Source organism: Calonectris borealis, chromosome 2 (genome assembly GCF_964195595.1).
Source record: "Calonectris borealis chromosome 2, bCalBor7.hap1.2, whole genome shotgun sequence".
Classification (NCBI taxonomy): domain Eukaryota; kingdom Metazoa; phylum Chordata; class Aves; order Procellariiformes; family Procellariidae; genus Calonectris; species Calonectris borealis.
Window position 1 is genome coordinate 13888411 of NC_134313.1, and position 20203 is coordinate 13908613.

Below are 20203 nucleotides of genomic sequence, written 5' to 3' on the forward strand. Positions count from 1 at the left end.
ACATTTAGGTCCAGATATATGTTTAATGCCACCATGTGGCAAAATGCCTTTTGGTATTAGTGACCTCGTGTGAGGAGTTTGGAGAGGCCAAAGAGGCTGAACGGCTCCGTTGCTCTCAAGGTGAGGAGACAGAGATGCTCTTAATGCCAAGACGGATTTAATCACACATGCATGCTAATTTATAAAGCACCCCGGGGCACGCCGTGAGCTCCTGCTTTAAAGGGAGGAGAAATTCCCTCTCCGTGGGAATAAAAGAGCAGCTGCAGCAGCGGCCAGGAATGCCAGCTGGGCTGGGGGGAGCACCTGGCACCTCCCGCGGGGGCCCCCAAAACGACGAGGGTCACTGGAAATGGGAGACAGAGGGAAGATGTTTAGGGACTTAAAGGTGGAGGGAATTGAAGCAGGAAGGTGAAAGCTTCGCCCAGAGAGCTGCGCCGGGGAAGAGGGATGTCCCGGCGGGATCGCGCGGGACGTGGGTCCCTGAGGAGCCCCAGTCCCGGCTCACTCGTTTCTGCCCTTGTGTCTTCGCCTCTTGGAAAGGGAAAGGCCTTCGGTGAAAGAATAAGAAATGCCAATGAAACGGCAATGATTTGATACAAATATAAAATGAAGCTTCCTTGCTGGAAGTCAAGACAAGGCCAAGCTGAACTCCAGCTCTTGCCTTTAGCACATTTCTTCTGCAGTCTTGTGAATAACTACATACGTCTCTCAGTTTCTCTGTCCATAAACTCGGGTTAATAGTATTATTTCTTTAACTGTCTCATAGATGTGTTGCAAAAACAATGATTTTTTTTTTTAGAATAAGATTGCTGCATGCTAAATTTTACATGGTACATTGCACTGGGATGATACAGACTTTTAAGAAAGAATAAAAAGAGCACGGAGAGTATGAGTTTTGAAGAAGCTTCATAGATGTCCCACTTACTGTGCCCGAGCCATTTTGCTGACTGTGTGGTTTTCACAGTACACTTAAATTATGAGAATTGTAATATAATTAGAACTACCATTCTGGAACATCAGGTCTGATGGAAATAACAAAACAATGGAAAAATCCCTGCTTTTGCTTACTGCGCTCAAGATGTGTGCTGTGCGATTAGGTCTGACCATTACTCGGTCACTCAGCTCTTACCTCCATCCTCGCTAGAGCTTGCAATCGTCTCATTGGGATGTGCTTCAACCGCGTAACACCCGCGATAACACCCGCGAAGCCCTGCCTCAGTTTTTATGCTGCTTTTTCATTCCTTCGTTGCGTATCTCACATGCTCTTCTCGTGATACATTCCCTTTCCCTGCTGTACTATGAATATTTTCACAATTCTGCTCAAGAGCCACGGGCCCCATTCATAACAGCTTTCCATAAGTTACTGCCCAAACGAGTACACAAGTCCTTTCTCTCGCTAATCTAAACGGGCTCCGGTTTCTCTTTTTCTTCAGGAGATAATTAAAAAAGTTCCTTCCCATCACTGGTGTGCTCTTTCCTTGCTATCAGGATGCCAAACGGACTTCCTACAATGTTGCCTTATGTGCCTTCAAAATTAATTCTATTTCCCCCTTCTGTAAGCAAATAAGATTTCAAGATGTGTCATTTTGCTACCTAACAATATCTGAGGGCTACAAGAAGATGATAGGGAAAGTTTCAGTGATTAGATTTCTGCTAATGGTGAACGTAATGCATAAATATTACTTAGCTTGGTTGCCATTTTACGTGTGTATTTCTCTAGATTTTAAGTTATCACCACATAATTATCATTATGGTCGTAATTACTCAGATTTCTTCCATAACCCAGCACTTCCCCCCCAGCCTGTGATGGTCCATGTGGTGCTGGGACACCCCTTCTTCTGAGAGTGATCCCTGCAACTGCTGGGCTTCACCCTGCAGACGCAGACTCCCTGCATCACTTGCTGGCTGACTTTCAAAGCAATGTATTAAATGAAATTCCCAAAGGTCAACACCAAAGATTTGAGGTTAGAAATGGTGCCACTGCAGCCACGTGGTTGAAAAGAGCTTTTTTTTTTCCTTAAAAAAGCTCTTAATTTTCTTAAAAAAAAAAAGATTTGTGAAAAAGGTATCTTTTAGGTTGCAGAGAGCTTTGTATACGCTGAAGTTTCTGCCCCAAAACTTCCCAAGGTCAGGCTGGATGGGGTTTTCAGCAATCTGACCTAGTGAAAGACGTCCCTGCCCACGGCAGTGGGGTTGGATGAGATGATCCGACCCAAACCATTCCGTGATGCTCTTATTCTATGCTGTCCGAGTGGTGTCTCACCATGGTCACATTTAATAACGCTTCTGTCTGACCTGTCCTAAATTGTACCTGTGTTATTACGTGCTTGGAGTCCCCCGATCTCCCACAGCTGTAAGGAGCTAACGGCAGCTCATTTACTGAGCAGCACCTTCCCAGCATCTTATGGACCAGGCAGGAGAATTAATGTGTGTATATAATGAAAACCCATCCTCTTGTCAGCATACAAGCAGGCTAAATTAAGAAAGTAGAGGCCACCTAATTCAAGTTGTTCCAGTGATGGATTTTTTTACAAGCCACATTAAAAAAAGTGTTGCACAGGTGCAAAAATCTGTTGTTGGTGGTGTGTTTTGGTTTTGTTTTTTTTTGGTGTGTTTTTGCATTAACTAGATTTCTTCTGATTAAAACGCTTCAAGAGAGTTAGGTTGAAACACATTGTGAAGGATGTCAATCAAAACCTGAGCACCAGGGACTGCTGGTCCTGGGGACCCTGCCCAGGCAGGGCTGCCCCGAGCCACCCCCTCCCTGCGGGGCTTCACTGGGCAAACGCCAGGCTCCTGCGCCGGGGAGGCAAGGCTGTGCCGGAGGAACCTCGGTGTCAGCAGCCTATTTTCATCCATGTGCAACGAAACCCCACGGCCAAGGCCGTCTCTAATGGCTGCCGCATACAAACAATGTCCCGATTGTGCCTCGCCGCTTGGACTCGCCTAGAAACGCAGCCACTGCGGCGGTATTAATTAAAAACAAAGCCTGCTTGCAATGCCCAGTTTGTGAACCCGTTCCGGCAGCCGCACTGAAGCAATCTTTGTGGGGACCTGTGTTGCTTTAAGCTAAAAAAAAGGGGCCACCGGATCGGCTTTCCCCGATGAAACCTGGGGTCCGAAGGTTTGGTATCACACCACGACCTGCCTGCACAAACCCAGCCGGTGCTGCCGTCCTGCCGACGCCGGCAAAGGCCGTGCCAGCCTTTTGCAAGCCCATTTGTTTGCTTGGGAGAGCTTCAGCTTTATTATCTGTGTGATGACAGACTCCAGGGCCGGTGCTATTGTTTTATTTGAATTGCAGAGATCTTAAAGCGCCCCAGCCCTGGCCGCTAATCCCACCGTGTCTGGGGCTGTACAAATACAGAAAAACCCAGGTGGGTCTTGTTCTTCCTAGGCCTCCTGCTGAGCTCCCTGGGAGCGCTGCTGGTTAAGCAAAGTAGGTCAGCGCTCCAGACTCACAGACGTACGCGCACATCAGACAGGAGAGATGCAAACAGGAATATTAAGCCGCCAAGTGGCTGTTAAAAACTGTGCACAAGGGCAATTAAAATGTTAGCATCCTTTCATGTAAGCAAAGCAGACAGAAGCGGCAATTAGTTTCAGTTACAACTTTGGAGTCCTGGAGGAGCGTCCTCGGAGGCATTTTCTTTTTGGCCACTTGACGCTTGCATCCACCGATTTGACAGCCCACGCAGGGGGTACGGACGTGACTGCGCGGGCATCTGCCTCCATGCACGCAGGAGTACGACGCACAGCGCCGCGTGTGATGGGACACGTGCATACTGACTGTCAGGCTGCCTTTGCCCGCGGAGGAGCAGAGGTTGCTTCTCCACTTCTTGCCGTGGCCCGTGACGTGCAAACGCAGCCAGTGCAAGCGCTGCCCCATCCAGTTACTTATTTTTGGTGATGAACTAGACAACTTTATTGTAAGGAAAGTTGCCGAGCGTTTCCGCCGCCCACTGCAAACCTCCCTCGACACTTAAATGTTGTGCTGATGATTAATAAAAATAATTCCATATAGGTGAGTCATGGGGATGGTTGCATTCATTCATTCAGGTTGTGACTGCAACCAAAATAAAGGCACCCCCAAATCTCCATTCCCAGGCACTATCCAACCCCCCCAGCACAGGGAACAGCCGTCCAACACCGGGGAAATAAACATCAGTAGTTCATCAAGTTCATTTTAATCTGGTTAGCGTTTGCCAAGCCGATTAGTGCAAACCAAGTTAAAACCCTAATCGTGGCTCTAAAGCCACTGAGCTCTTGTGCACCAAGGAGAGCTGGTGGGGGCTGAGTTTGGGTTTTAAAGGTAATAAGATAAAAAAAAAAAAACAAACAGACGAGAAAAGGTTACCAAAATGTTTAGCCTTTGTTTTATTGAGTTACAACAAATGAGCAACAAGTTAGAAAAGTTGGATTTATTCAAACTCCCTAGCATCGTATTTGTGCAGCGCACTGAAAGGTGGGCAAGTTTTCTGAACCCAGCTCATCAGAGAACGCACCGGACGGCTCTCGCACCCGCTCGCCTACGCACCCACGTTCCTGCTCTCCCTCCTCCTCCTCCTCACACGTGCACGGACAGACACCCCCACACAAATCCATATTAGCAGTATTTGGAAAAAAGTGCACTCAGGAACCTAGGATTGATCTAAAAATTTAGTGGCAAGGATTAATCAGAAATTTCTGTTGTGCGCTACAACATCTGAAGCTGGAGGGCAGACTGTTGGTTATGGTGTCCATTGTTGTACCAGCCGAAGAAACACAAACAACTTCAGATTATAAAGCATCTTAATTTCCTCGCTCCAACCCCTCTGGGGGTTGTGTACTGCATGTTTAAACAAAAAGTGCTAAAAAAAAAAAACCAAACAAAAAAGGCATTCTAGCCAAGTCTTCAGAGACCCACAGCCGGGGCTGGCTTGTGAAAAGTGAAGTACAGGAGCTGGAGAAGACTCGCCTTGTAGGAGCATGGAAAAGCTGAGATTTAAATACTTCAACCAGTAGCAGGTGGCCATAAAACGAAACAAAAAAGTCAAAACAACAAGAAAAAAACCAAACCCCAACCACTCCAGAACAACCCTCCCCAACCCCGTAATGCATTTAAGTGGGCTGAAATGTAAACCGGGGTGGAGATCTGGGCTCAGATGTTGATCTGCACCAACGAGACTGCAAAAGATCACAGATCTATCTTAAAACGCTTCAGAAAAAATTCTCCTCTCCCTCCCCCACAAAAGACACTTCCCTCCCCCAAACCAACCCCCAAATTTTGCAATGGCATTATATGCAAGAATAACTTGCACCTATTAAAAAGTTAACAAAATTTCCACATTGTACAAATCTGTTCCAGTAGAGGAAGAGGCTGGGCAGGAAAGTGGGTGGGACAGAAGCTAAGGAGAAACCTATGTACAAGGACCCTTTTCTCTTTCTTTCTTTCTTTCCTTTTTTAATGCAGTAGTAGGACTTTGGCACTATTAAATGATCCCATGATGATGCTCCACGACAGTATTTCTCGCTGTGCCTCCGCAAGTGCGGTTTGAGACTTGGAGTTGCAACACGCTATCTCACCCCAGGCAGGAAAATAGAGTTTTCTTCTATTTTCAGACAGCATTTCCCCTTCAACGTCAGGACAGTGCAGCTGAGGATACCCCCTGCAAAAATTATAAAAGCAGCATATTATTTTTGAAGGCACTATGAACAGCTATTTGAGCTGTCAACTAACACGGCATCCAGTTTACATCCCTGCACACACGCTAGCACTGTATTTTGTATTAACCGTACTCTGAAGCCTATCCCTATCCCTACCACAGCATCAGGCTGTGATAGGGTGCTGGATTTTTGTTGTATGTAACATGCAGCTAATCATCCCCTATAGATTTCTAACAGGGACATACAGCCCAGCCTTGACTCTGCCGATCCCTCACTATTATAAACCTCAGGCAGATCCTCACGCTGGCTCAAAGGCGATGTACACATGGGTTGGGGGCAGCCACTTTGCGACTACAGGACAGATAGTGCTAAAGGCAAGACAACTTCGGGTCTTTCTTCCCTAATAAATCCTCTTTTTTGCATAATTTTAGAAAATAATTATACAAACTGCAAGACAATGGAAAAAATTGCATGTGCCAGCTCCCTGACTCCACTATGACTCCTGCACCTACATAAAGGCTGCACCATGGACCAGAGATTAAAAAATAACCCCAGCAAACACAACCTTCAAATGCTCACCCGCCTACACATATCCCCAGTTCCCAGCACAGAGCAAGGGCTCTGCGACAGGGATTATGTTCAGCACTGTTTTCCCCACTGAGGTGTAAATGTGCAAGAAGTGCAAGCACCCACTCAGGCTGCAGCTGCACGCAGCAGCACGAGGCGGCTTCCCTGTACCATCCTCCTCGCCCGCCCTGCAGCAGTGCTCACCAAAACCTGAGCTAACCCGTTACTTCACACCTTTTGTGAATGTTGCTACCAGCTCTGTTATTTCCCACAAAAGCAGTAAGCTCTGCCTGGCATCTGCAACGCAGAAAGCAATGCAGTCAAGCTCAATAAATGGGCACGGGCTTGCACCAACACCAAAGGCAAAAGTCCTCCCCGTCCTTGCAACCTTTCCTCAAACAGCCCCCTGCTCCTCCTAACTCATTGGAAAATGTTAATTGCCGCGTTGGGTTTTTACTTCCCCCTCTGAAGTCCTTCATTGCGTTACAGCTTTGGTCTCCGACACGCCTCACTGGTTTCAGGGGAAATGGCAAGTCCTCTGTACTTCGGCGTCACTCCCTGAAATGCTTTAGGGTGACCAGAGTTCTGCAAAAACCACTGGTCAATCCCACACTGACTTTAGAATGGTGCCTTGGAGCCCACCACCAGTAAAGGTCACTATAGTTAGCTTTATGGATCAAACCCTAACCCACAAGAAAAATGAGAACTTGGACAGAAAGGGAACCCCAGGGCTGTTCACTTTTGCCACTTTTTGGACACTGAGGAATGCACTGGGCCACCAGCCACTGAGTGATCTCAGCTCCCACAGCGGCACAAGAGGGGTTGGAGACACCAAGAGGACCCAGACCACCTCTAGTGCCCAGTACGATACATACAGCAGAAGCAAGGGGTGACTTCCTTTGGACTCTTTTTTTTTTTTTTTTCCTGGTGTGCAACTCCCAGACATGGTTTTCCTTTGGCACATCTCCACAGAGCAGTGGTCACAGCCATCAAGAGCCCGCATCTTCTGGGGTGCCCACCTACCTCACTCCCACCATAAGCCACAGACTTTGGTGCCTACATCTTGCAGGGTTTGGGCTTAAAATGGAGGTCATGAGACAACTCTAAAAAAGAACGTTTATGGCGGAGGTGGTGGTGGTGGGGAAAAAAAGCATGCTTCTGAGAAAAAAACAAAAGCTCTGGGCTGAGGAAATATCGATCTTGGGAAAACCCCACGGGGACACCATGCTGTGAAGAAAGCCAGCGGTAGCTGCCAACCACTCTGGCACGTTCTGGTCCCGCTCTCATGTCTGAGCTGCAATTTGCTGTATTTAATGTAGGACCAGTTTCTGTTTGTCAGGCTTGCGCAAATGGGGACAACAGACCTAATTTTGACCTGTGCTGTTGTAAGGCAGGAACACCTCTATTGACGGAAAGGGAGCTAAAGCACTCCCTTAATAGAGCAGCTGGCCCTCGTTACAAGAGGCTTCATTACGCAGCATCTGGAGCATTTTCAGTGATGGCTTTAGTGCACCCTACAGCAGCCACTCAACGTCTTGAAGGCCCCAGCACCCTATGGGGACAGGTCTCCCAGCCTCGCTATTCAGAAAACCTGACCTGCTCTGTGGAATAAATCCAATTTTGCCAAAAGCTTCAGATACGGACTTGGTAATGGAGCCTCTTCGTAGTCCAGGGATGGTATTTCCATCCTGCTCCCACTAGCTGCAGCAGCAGCAGCATCTGCCAAAGACGGCTCAGTTTTGAAAAACTCAATTTTCTAAGGCATAAGGTCTGTCTAGGCTGTAACACAAATACTCCCTAATAGTTTCAGAAATTCTAAAGCTACAACCAGAGCAGACACTGACTGAGATGGTCTGGAAAAGCTCAAGTTTTACAGAAGCCACACACAAATTCAGCCAACAACAGGAGTACGGAGATCAATCACCGAAAAACATTCACTTTAAACTACGTACATCAAGCCGAGAAAATAACACCACTTTGAACATCAAAGGAGTGTGTTTCTGCCTGATGTAGGGTTCAGCAGTGAAAGTTTCACATAATGCCTGTGGCTGTGTGAGAGTCAAGAGGAGAAGTCCCTTGTCAGCTCTTCAGTCCACCTCTTATGTGCGGCCAGGACACTGACACGACCCCTCTTGGGCAGGAGTATGATGTTAGGAAAAATCAGACTTTTGTATGACAACAGGCAGAAAAAAGCTCTCCGTCAGGTCTTACGCAGTCTTTGCTTTTGAGTCATACCCTGATGTCACCTAAAGTAACGCCTTGTTAATTTAACACCAAAGTTTTGGTTAAAAATTATGTAAGACAGGCTTCACAAACATAAGAGTGAAAGCATATCCTGAGGGAAGAAGGAGCCAGTAGCTGGGATTTTTCCATGGGTCCCATCAGTGTGAGGTATAAAGCTTCCAGCTTTTGTAACAACGCCTCCACGCAGGCACCGGAGAGCAGGCACTTGCATTTCTGGGCTGAGACTCAGAGGAAGAATAAAGGAAAATGAAAGAGAAAAAGACTTTGGGCTTCTGTCAAGCCCCCAGGCCAGCATGCTGAGAAACGGGCAAAAAGCAGAGGACAAAATGGTCCTCTCATCTTACTGCATGGTCTTCTCAGCAGAAGCCCTGCTCCAGTGCATCTCTTCTCAGTAGGTGTATTTTACAACCAGCCACCGGAAAGCTCCTCATCAAAAGGATAACTCAGTGAAAGTTTAACCGAGATCAAAGTTCTTATTAAAATTCCTCTCTGATAACACTCGAGCACTTCCACAGCCCTGGAGCTTTACAGCCAGCACCTGGGCCAGGACATGAAGGCAGTAGGTTCACCCCAGCATACCCTACACTGCTCACAAGCACAAAAAGGCAGGCACCAAACCTATGCTGCTGGAAGAGGGTTGTTGCAGAGCTTGGTTTTGTGGTACAAGAGGTTTGTAAGAAATAGTGGTTTCAGGCAATGCCCCCTCTCCTGCCCTCCTCCCTATTCCCTCTCCTTGCCCCTGGTCTGCTCCCTCTCCTCAGTACGAATGTTTATAGCTGGAAGGGGGAAATGATCTGGAATAACAACCCTGAAAAAAAAAAAATCCCACAATGCATTTATTCATCACGCATTTGATTTTAAAAGGCAGATCAGATGCTGGATCTCCTTTCTTATGTGGCTGCACAACAGCAGCAGCCCAGCATGCCTCCGGCTGATGTTCCCACGTCCTTCCTCTAATCTCTGCCTTTGCCACACAGGTAACACAACCTGCTCCTCACATCCCTAATTACCAACTTCTGCAAGCACAACGCAGGACACTGCCTTGTGTGGCAGTCTGGAGCTTTAAGATACTTTGCGATACAGATGCTGTGATAACGCTTCTCAAAATTAGCCAACACAATTTGTAGTTCAAAATAAAACCACTGCAGGGTTTCCCTTTTCAACTCAGAGCAAATGTCCAGAAGACTTTTGGACAAGTATTGTACAAGGAAAAAGTGAAGGGCTCTAGGCTAGCCAGCAGGGCTTGCTAAGAAAAACTGCACCTCTGCAACAGTGAGTAGTCCAATTGAAGTATTGCCAGCTGCAATAGTAAGTCTTCAGTGCAAGTGTGGAGAGACTTCTATCAGTCCTGGCTTTTGTATTTCCTTTTTTTTTTTTTTTAAAAAAAAAAAAAAACAACCCCAAACCAAAAAACTTTTCAAAAACTTTTACATATTTTTTAAAGAAATGCTGAAGTATATTATACTTATTAGACACCAGAAAACTACTAACTCTTTCTAAAATAGGTGTTCTCTCACTGTGGTTGCTAATGCAGGGCACTGAGCTTTCTGTGGGCTAAGTTCTAGCTTAAGGAGACCCCAGAGTTTGAGACAGACTCGGTTATACTGAGCACAAAATGTTACGGGCTCCAGTGAACTCAATTCAACATGCAAGTCAAGAAATGCTGACGGTGCCTGCTCCAGATTTATACCTGTGCAACTGTGATCAGAAACAGGCTTCAAGTCTCCAAATAACACATCGTTTCACATTGTGAACGATCGTATAAAACCCCCTTAAAGAAAGGCCCTGCAGCTTGCTTTTAAATTCAAGATCCTGTGAAGCAGAGCTGCTAAAACACCCACACAACTTAGTCTGGGACATTTCCTAAGCCTCTAGAGTGAGCAAGCAGAACAAAGCAAGGTTGGAGACAGTTCTCACCTGCAAAAGGAAGAGAGCACATTTGCATGAGCCACTTCAGTCCTCACAACATTGTTTTTTTTTTGCTTGCTGTTGCATAAGGAACCATCTCTGAACCTCACTGGGCCCTTCCCCCAGTGACCTTTTATTCTGAGCAGGGCAGGATGCTGCAAAGGAAGGACCGGAGGTGCAAAAACAGGCACAGCCTCTATTCACGGGAGATCAATGATCTGTTAGCAAGGGGGATATTAGCAACTAGTGTTACTTACTATGTCTTTGCGTGGCTCAGCTGGTATGTTTTACATCAAGCGCTGCAGAGGTTACATAGGTCATTTAAAGGCAGAAAGTTTAAGGTTTAATCACTTAATGGGGGGGGTGTGTGTGTGTGTCAAATCTCCCCTATCCAGGACTTGACCCACAAGGAGACAAGAAACAAGGCAAACAGCACCAACCCCTCCCCTACCATGCAGTTGCTTTAATTTACAAGCAGGATGGGTGTCCCTTTTGTTCAGGCATCCAGCAGGCACAAGGATCCGGCAGGGATGGGCTCCAGGGATTTATACTGAAGAAGGGCTACAGGATGCTGGAAGCGCACCCAGACAGAGGCAGGCTCAGAGAAACAGGGCACCATCAGCATTACCTGTCTATACGTGAGAATTGTCTCCAGATATACTTTCAGAGTCAAAGTCCGCCAGCTCTGCCTGGCCTTCGGGTGCCGTTTGGCTCCAGCTGTCTGTACAGTCCGATGCAGCGTCATCCTCGCCCACCGTCACCTCCACCCAGTTGACCTCCGCTGGCTCCTCGTTCTCCTCACTGCCGTGGCCATCATGGCTGTTGCACTCCAACCTGTCCGTACCCTCCGCTTGATTCCCCAACAAAGAGTCTTTCAGTGGTTCACAGTCTCTTTTTGCTCTCACCACTAGTTTCCCCCCATTCTCTTCATTCAGTTTTTTATGCTCCTGGTAATGCTGCCGAGACACCTCATTACCATTCTTTGGGCTCTCGATGTGTTTTGATCCCTTTTTCTGGCTTTGCTCGTTATGACCATCAACAATGTACTGCTGCTGGTACTGGTCAATCCATTTAAGTGACCCCGTTCTTAGAGAAGATCGGTTTTCCTTGAACCAGCGAACTATTTCAGTTCTTGTGAGCCCAGTCTGAGATGCTAACTGGTCATACTCCTGGGGCGACGGCCACTGGGTCCTTGCAAATGTGCTTTTCAGTAGATGAATCTGCTCTTGGGTTTTCTTAAATGTGGTGGAGGACCCAGATAAAGCACCAGGGAGCTGGGAGCTACTCAGCAGTTCTGCCTGGCTTATTGCACCATTGGGAGTTCCTTGTTCTTTAATTTTTCTATATGATCCCATTGAGTCCAAGACAGCTTGCTCCATGCTGTCCCTTATCTTTCTTCGCTCAGAGAACCATGAATCTATCTCCCTCCTACTCAGCTTAGTCTCCACTCGAAGCCTGTCCAATTCTCCTTGGGTAGGAAAAGAGCATCTTAGGAAACTCTCCTCAAGGGCCCTAAGCTGCTCTTGAGTTTTTTCTTTGAATCTCTGGGGAGTAAAATCTGTGTACGGGTGAAACGAACGGCTGTGTCGACCAGCTGAAGGTGCTATTTGATCTTTGCCTAAAGCATCTCCAGGGATGTGCACAATGCCCCTTTGACTTCTGTACCTGTGGTCACTGAACCACTTCTTGATCTCGCTCCTGGAGAGACCCGTTGCCTCTATCAGCCGGTAGACTTCCGCATCATCGGGAAACTGGCTTGCCATGAAACTGGCCTTCAGCTCTGCTATCTGCTCCTTCGTCTTTTTTCGTTCACTGGCTGGCGTCAGTGGTACGGCAGTCAACTTGGCAGGAATGTCAGGCACCTGAACTACATGAGGACGCTTGGCCTCTGGAGCACTTGACAAGGTCTGTATTGTCCTCTTTTGCCCCTGGTTCGGGGCAACAGCAAGCGTAATTGGTGAGCAGGAAACGGTTGAACCATTTGATACGGGAGTCAAAACCAGACCGGTCTGGCCCAGTATCTGACAAGGCAAAGCTGTCTGGATGATGGGCTGGGGCATTTTTGCAGTTGTCAAAGGAGCTGGCAGGACAGTGATCGTTTGGGGAACTGCCTGGATAGTACCGTTGAACATCTTCTTTCTTGCCTCCTCCACTTCTTCAGGAGACCAACTTATACCATGCTTCAAACGTTGCGTAGCAAACCAGATTCGGATTTGTTCTTCCGGATGTTTTGATGCTGCTGTCAACCACGACAGCTCTGCTTGCGTTGGGTAAGGAAATTTATTAAAGGAGTTGATCATGGTTGCATTAGTGTCCAGTGCAGAGTTGTATTTGGTACTGTTCAGAGGTACCGGGACCTTGGGGACAAGGTTAATATTTGGTGGCAGCTGTACAGAGGGCATAACATGGGCTAACACATCATGGAGAAGGTCTCCATTTATACAAGCAATAGCTTCAGTGGCTTCAGTTATGATGCGGGGGAGAGTGCCATCCACATGGTTTTCCGTAACTCCCTCTTCTGGCTTTTTGGGACCCTTCTTGGTTTCCCCTTTAGGCTTTCCCGGTTTCATCATTGGTGTTTTACTCGCACTAATTCCCCCATGAAGTGAATCATCACACTCTGCATTTTCTAGCCCACCACTTGCAACAGTGACATCATTAGCGGTGGTCTCAATGGACTGCTCTAAAACAGTCTGATTATTGCGTTTAATTAATTTCAGTTTAAAGTTAGTTTCTCCTGGGTGGTATTTTGTGTTGTGGTCAGATAAAGAATCGTATTTTTTGGTTGTGAAGTTGCATTCAGCACAGACATACAGGGGGTTGAGAATGACATTTGGATGCTGAGTGTCAACATGCTCTGTAAATTCATTTAAGTTTTGTGTTGAGTAAGGGCAGTATTTACACTCATAACCACCCTGGGGTTTCTTAGACTGATTTTCAGCTGGCGGCTTTGCCTCAACCACTTCGCAGTCTTTGACTGAGCTTTCTGAGGGCCAATTTTTTTTAAAGTCCTGCGGCAGTGCACCAGCCCCCTTCTCTTTAGGAGCCTCTACGCCCTCGGCGCCTTCCTGCTCCATGACTTCAGAAGTTCGCACCATACAGGGAGTCGTTGACTTTCTTTTGCTAGCCATGGCAGCCGCTGGCAGCGGGCTGTTGTCCTAAATGGTGACTTTTTTTGACAGGACGAGCAATCAACTCAGAAGATCTTGCAAATGGCTCCAACCTTCCTTGATTATTTTACTCTGTTCTGTTTAATGAAGAATTTCCACCCCAGCTGTGACCATCAGCTCTGCCAGCAGACCTGTCAGCTGCATGACACCTGTGAAACAAAGCACACGTCGTTAGGCACTGATATATAAAACACGGATTTAGCAGAAAGCCACAGCTTAAGATATGTGCATTTACAAGGCCATTTTGGACAATGCTGAACTCTTCCTCCACCGCCGTCATCAACTTAAGAGTCAAAAATCTTCCCACAAAGAACAAAAGCAGTGGATAATTCGCAATGAAGTGTGCCGCAGGTAGAAAATGGCTTTGAAACAAATAGGATGAACAGACAGGGGATTTTAATCTCCACTGGACTCAATGTGTTTAGTTGGAAAAGAAAGAGGATACTGCTATAAATACTGTATCCTTTTATAGAAGCTGCAGTTTCTATTAATTATTATTTTGAAGCCTGCAGATTTGAAATTGAGTACGATTTATATTAAACTTAATTACTTCCCACTGTCACTTACCTTGTAAATATGTCTACTAAATGATTGTGGTTACTAATGATGGATGATTTCTAAATAAAGCTATAGGGCCTGCCTTGGTTGTAAAAGTAAAGGCAGAAAGAAGAATTAATGCAAATCAACATTTTCAAGGTCTGTGTCTTGACAAGAGGTGGGTTCAAAAAACTGCAGCAGATCTATGGAGGCCTATCAAGTCTCTTCTGGAACAAAAGCTTCCTTAAAACACTACTTTTCATTCAATATTGACAGAGGTAGCTAGAAAAGGTCACAGAAGCCCTTAGATCCCTTTTAAACAGGGTCCCTTCCTGTGACCCTGCTGATATTCCCATCAAGCCCTAATCTTGCACTTCACTCCCTACAGAATTAAAAAAATCCATTTTTAAGCACAATTCTTGTGTCGAAGTGGTTTTAGAAGTTCCCAAATGTAAGAATTCTGTAAAACACATATTTTTAAAAGAATCTGAGGCCAACATCAGTCAGCACAACCACAAAGGAAGACTACACCAGCTGTCTTACAATCTACCTGCACTCATCGGGGTGGGTGGAGGGAGGGCAATTTAATTGTCATAACAGACATCAATAAAAAATAAACTGATGTCAATCTCCTATTTGAGAAGATGCCTTTTCTAATCAATTGCTTGACTCCAATTTGCTACTCTTCCTGATCAGACGGGCTCTGGATTCGTAACGCTTCCAGGCCTGATGAAAACTCATCTTTTACAATCAAGGAGTCCTTGGGATGGGTTGGGGGAGGCACCAGGGTTTACAAACTGGAGGAGGATGGAAAGTGGACCTTTGCAGAGTAGGTAAGACCTGCACTGATTTTTGTAGAAGCGTATTAAATGGAGAATCTGAACTAGAGATCTAATGAAAGATGTCCCTGCCCATGGCAGGGGAGTTGGACTAGATGATCTTTAAAGGTCCCTTCCAACCCAAACCATTCTGTGATTCTATGATCTCACACCTAACCAAACACAGATTTTCTCATTGTGAAACTTATAAATAATGAGCTGCATCCAGTACCCAACAGACAGAAGATCAAGTGAGATAAAATCCCACTGCAGTTACATCTGGACACATCCAACATCAGCAGACAGTTTATAACCACCTCAGTGCTTCCCGGAACCTGCTCCTCTGGCTTGCGCATTGGCACGAGAGCCAGAAATAATTGCTGTAAAAGCAGCCGCTAACTTCTCAGTTCTGTTTGCAGCTGATGAATACTTTGCAAGTCTCTAGAGCATATTTCTGCTACTCTGTCTGTCACAGATCATACCACTCCTGTATATATGTGTGGTGGTGCATTCCTCCCCCGCTCTTTTCCTCTGGACTACGATACGATCTCAGAACCTTCTGTTAAGCTTTAGCCATTGCGTATGAGTTGGGTGGTTAAGCGTCCCTTGGCCGTACCAAGCACTCTTGCATGGCTAAGGTGGGGATCAACACTGATCGTACCAGGGACACTAGATACATGATCAAGGTAGGGAACAGAAACAAGAGATAATTCGTCATCTCTGACAGCTCTGAAGCTTTCCCTACCTGGATCATAGCTCAAGTGGAACAATACCATTGTTACCGTGAAACAATACCATAATTACTACCCTGGACCACCTCGGATAGTAGCCAAAATGGAAATTTACTGATGACTAAAGCCAATCATCTTGCAAACCTATAAACAGCGGTACCAAGTGAGACCCTTTGAGCTCTCCTGGACTGCAGCAGGCTGCATCCAGAACCTCCCTCTGAGTGGGCGCCTCTCAGAGTCCGCAAACTCGAATTTGCGATACTCGGAGGATCCCCGAGATTCTGGGCTGAGACACTCCTCGGGGCTCAACTCTTCGCCCGTTGGGAAATGCCAAAGCATTTGACGTGAGTATTTCACAGGACTCGAGGGGAATTTTTAACAGGTATACCTTTAACTCTAGGCCTTTCATTTAGCTTTGGTACCATATTCATATGCATATATATGTGTGTGTGTGTATTGATTGATCTAGATCTTTTGTGCGCTTACAGTTATAATCCGTAGTTACATATATATGTATTGATTGATCTAGATCTTTTGCGCGCTTACAGTTATCTGTAGTTATTGATTGATCTAGATCTTTTGCGCGCTTACAGTTATCTGTAGTTATATATGTATTAATTGATCTAGATCTTTTTACACGCTTATCTATATGGATACTAGCAAGTACTACCTGTAGTTGTTTTAATCTTTGTAGTATCTTAACTAATTCTTTGTGTAAGCTGTGAAATTGATCAATGTTTAAGCATTGTAAGACTCCAAAACTCTTAACCCTTTAGTCATAAACCATTGCCCAGGTCTGAGACTAAGGGTAGATCCAGCCACACCTAGGCTCCTTTTTGAGAAGGAGTTTAGAAACCAAAAAGGTCTACTCTGAACCTCGTGACCCAACGGGAGGTCCTTCCTATCCCTTTCTGTATTAGACATAAACAGTTGTCCAAGTCTGAGACTAAGATTGGGTCCAGTTGGATCTCTTCTGAACCTCGTGACTCAACGGCAGGGTCCCCCTTTTACCTTTCACCTTTTTACCCTTTTATCTTTTAACCCTTTTACTCTTAATCTCTGTACAAATCATTCCAACACAATTCTAATACGATTTTCCCCTGTGTAACTTAATCCATGTAATAGGTAATAGAGTGAACCTTGCCATCAAATTCTGTTAAGTCACGTTTCTATAAATTTCTATTAAAATCGCCCTTTGCCAATACCTTGCCAGTGATTTACGCGGCCTTAAAACCACCCATTCATGACAATATGGAATCCCAAAATCATATACTGCCAGAGGAAGCAGCTCCAGCTGGGGATAAGAGTAGTGATGGCAGCTTCCAGCTCCAGGTACTCAAAACCCAGCATGAAGCAATTCTCCATACACGAAGCACTTCATACACGAATTCTCCACAAAGCACCTTTGCAGATAAGGCTCTTGTGAAACGCTAAACACACAGCATGGAGGAGATGCTGTGCAGAGACACTATTTGTTATATTGCAGATGTGCCAGCGTAACCGCAGTGTGCTCTGCGTTCACAGTCACCCCCACCTCTGCACCTCGCAGCCCCGACGGAGACCGGGGATGCTCCCGCACACTCGCTCCAATTCAGAAGCACTGGAGCATCTGGTTGACTTTCAAGGGTGCATTTAAGCTCTGGGCATTTCTCTGGGAAATGGAGCATCTTTGTTCAGCTCCATGAAACAGGGATGAGGCTGCCCGTGGGCTTAGGGCTCTGCCTCAAGCATCTGGCTTGGTCAGGATGACAAAGTGCCATTTCCCTCTAACCTAGGATTACCAACATTGTCATCGCCACTCCCCAAAGCATGAGCACCTCTGAGCCAACACCTCCTCTTCTGTTTTCTTTTTTTGCTTCTCCCTTTTAATAATAAAGCAAGCAGATGAACAGTGGAACAAATGATGCCTGGTTTTCTACAGATTTGTGCTGACTGACCTTTAAACTGGATTACACTGAATATTCTCTATTATTTCCACATATTCCTTCAAAATTCCCTTCTACTTCCCCTCACAATCGTCCTCCCGCAGAGTATTTTGGCTGTGATCTGTGGCTTGCTGTGTCCCACTGCAGACAGGATCAGAAGTTAGAGACAAACACATGACTGTCCAAACGCCCATCTTCCCGGCCACCCATTTTTAATGATGCTTGCAGAGAATTAATTATCTTTGAAGCGTCTTCCCTTGTAAAAATATGGCTGAAACGGGCAGGGGGCAGAATGGGCTGTGTAAGCCTGGCTGCTGCTAGAAATAGGGTGAAGGTGATTCGGTCACCTCACTCTACCCTGCAGATCCCACTGCGCTTGTGACTGATTTTCATAGACAAGGGAAGGGAGGCACAAGGCAGCACCCTGGGAATGGGTGGAGGAGATGAGGACGGAGCCATGGCTCCCGGGATGCTCCTCTGCGGTTCCCTCTCCCTCCCACGCCACACAGCTGCACCTAACGGCCTGCTCCTTTGCTGGTATATGACCTTCTGCAAAATTCATGTGGGAACATCAGCAAAAGGAAGAAAAATCAAAGGACATCAAAGACAGAGCAAGGCTTATTTATATTTCACTGAATACCCCTCCCCCCAAGGAAGAAAGAGCTAAGAACAAAAAGACAAAGGAATGGGATGGGAGAGAAAGACTGGAGAACAAGAAACAGCTAGGTTACAACTTTGAATCAATCAAAGGTTTCTTAAAAGTCAGACTACATGTTTTGAATTCCCCATTCTTGGGAAGCTCAGTGAGCTCTCTGCGACATTGGGTTGCTGTGCTGAGCTCCCACCTCTCATGGGGATATAGAGATCAGCCCCAAGCAAGGTGCTCTGATAGGGAGGAAGGGCCAAGGTCCCTCCAAAACAGATATAAATGGGAGGACGGATGAAAAATTCTGTCTGCTATAGTTGTGCTAGAAAATTGTAGAGATTGTTGCTTCTATTCTCTTCCATGTTCCATTCCACAAAATGTTTTTCTGTATTTCTAACTGCTGTTAATGTTTTTCTGTATTTCTAACTGCTGTTTTGATAATCCCACACTCTGAATAGTTTTTCTGCCACACAAGAATCATTATCCACCGTAGAAATCTAGCCCAAGTCAAATGTTTCTTTTTGGAGGTCAGTAACAAAACAAATGAGTTTCAGTCCAAGATGTGCAGTTTTGGGAAGCAGAGGAAGACCATGACCAGCCAGAGACCATCTTTGTCCCTTCAACCTGTGTCCTGAAAGAGGGGGAGGAAACAAGACCAACACTGGAGTGAGTGAGGAGAGTTTACGGCCCCTCCAGGAGACCTTGGTAAGGATGTCATTTGTGATAAATCAATACACAGTTGCTACGGAGGACAGCCCCCCCCGTGGCACATCTCCAGGAGCCACACCATGGACATTTGCCACGTCTCATCTGAGGAGCATCTCACAGCTTTCAAACACAAGCTGCTTGCCGGAATATCAAAGCCCCAGCGGACAGCTTTAAATACACAGTGTGGTTCCTGACAAAGCTGCTTAAATGATGCTACTTCAGCTCCTCTGACTCATGAGCAAGACAGCTCTCCCAGGTGGTCCGCTGGATTTCAGCGGGCAGGGGAAAACGCAAACCTGACCCCACAAACCTCTGTATTTCACCTGCAGATGGCTGATGCTCCAGCTAGCAACGACTCCCAAAATTTAGTGAGGGGGAGAGAAGTTACCCCTCAGCAATAGTCAAGGCTTAGCAACCAGCACATCGTGATGGGAACCCAAGCTACACTTCATCTGAGCTGTGTCCATGGCACACGTGTCCCTTCGAGGGACAAAATTCACATCTGATGCTTGATGAACAGGGCTGCACCATGGACAGGTCAACCTCTACCCCTAAAGCCAGCCTGGTTCACTCTGTTTCGTTACGGACAGGACCCTGGACAACTGACCTCCTTTTTGGGCTGCGGCCACTGTGGGGTGCCCACAGCCGTGGGGTGTAAGGGTGCTGCCGGCAGCTGCCCCGCGAGCAGCCAGTCCCCCCAGACATGGGGAGGGAAGGCAGCCCTCACCCCTCCAGCTCACCTGCCACATCTCCTGCTTGTCTTGCCATGCTGCAGAGGGTTGGGGGGCGGGGGGGGGAACACCAACCTAAAACCCAGCCACAGTCCTCCGATCTTTCAAACCCCTGTTAAAATGGCTCCGGAGCACCCAATGTGAGAACGAAGTGGGACCTAATTTGGCGACTCTGTGCACGACTGAGGAAACTCCGCATTTCCTACCTGGTCGCCTGGCCCCAAACTGGGGAAACCGCGGAAAACCACACAGGGAAAATAAACTATGCTTTTAGGCCTGGCTGGCACTGGAAAATGTCTGCCTGTGTAGCAATGCCACCTTCCAGCAACAAAAGAGAACTGTACAGTTCAAGCAAAGGGATGGAAAACAATAAATCAAAAAGCTTTCTCTCTTGCTGAACACTGAAATCTTTTCATGGTCTCCCATCTTTCCCTTGTGCGCATAGCTAGTTTTATAAATGCTCCCCCCTCTCCCCAGAAAGCAAATATTTGGGTAGAGACTGAACTCTCCTCTTCTGCAGCGCTGTTCCCATATGGGTTCCTCTGAGGTGGTGGCACAGCGGGAATTTTCCA

The 20203-nt window shown here is 46.5% G+C and overlaps 1 protein-coding gene across 1 annotated transcript in view; it reads right to left on the reverse strand.

Annotated features, from left to right (window-relative positions):
- Positions 1–4353: 4353 nt before the first annotated feature.
- Positions 4354–20203, reverse strand: part of ZHX2 (zinc fingers and homeoboxes 2) — an 82995-nt gene continuing 67145 nt past the window's right edge. Inside the window, exons 3-4 of the mRNA XM_075141223.1 lie at positions 10994–13684; positions 4354–5648 (exon numbers count right to left, since the gene is read on the reverse strand). Coding sequence (XP_074997324.1) covers positions 10998–13496 — 2499 coding nt within the window. The 5' untranslated portion in view covers positions 13497–13684 and the 3' untranslated portion in view covers positions 4354–5648; positions 10994–10997. The remainder of the gene's footprint in view (positions 5649–10993; positions 13685–20203) is intronic.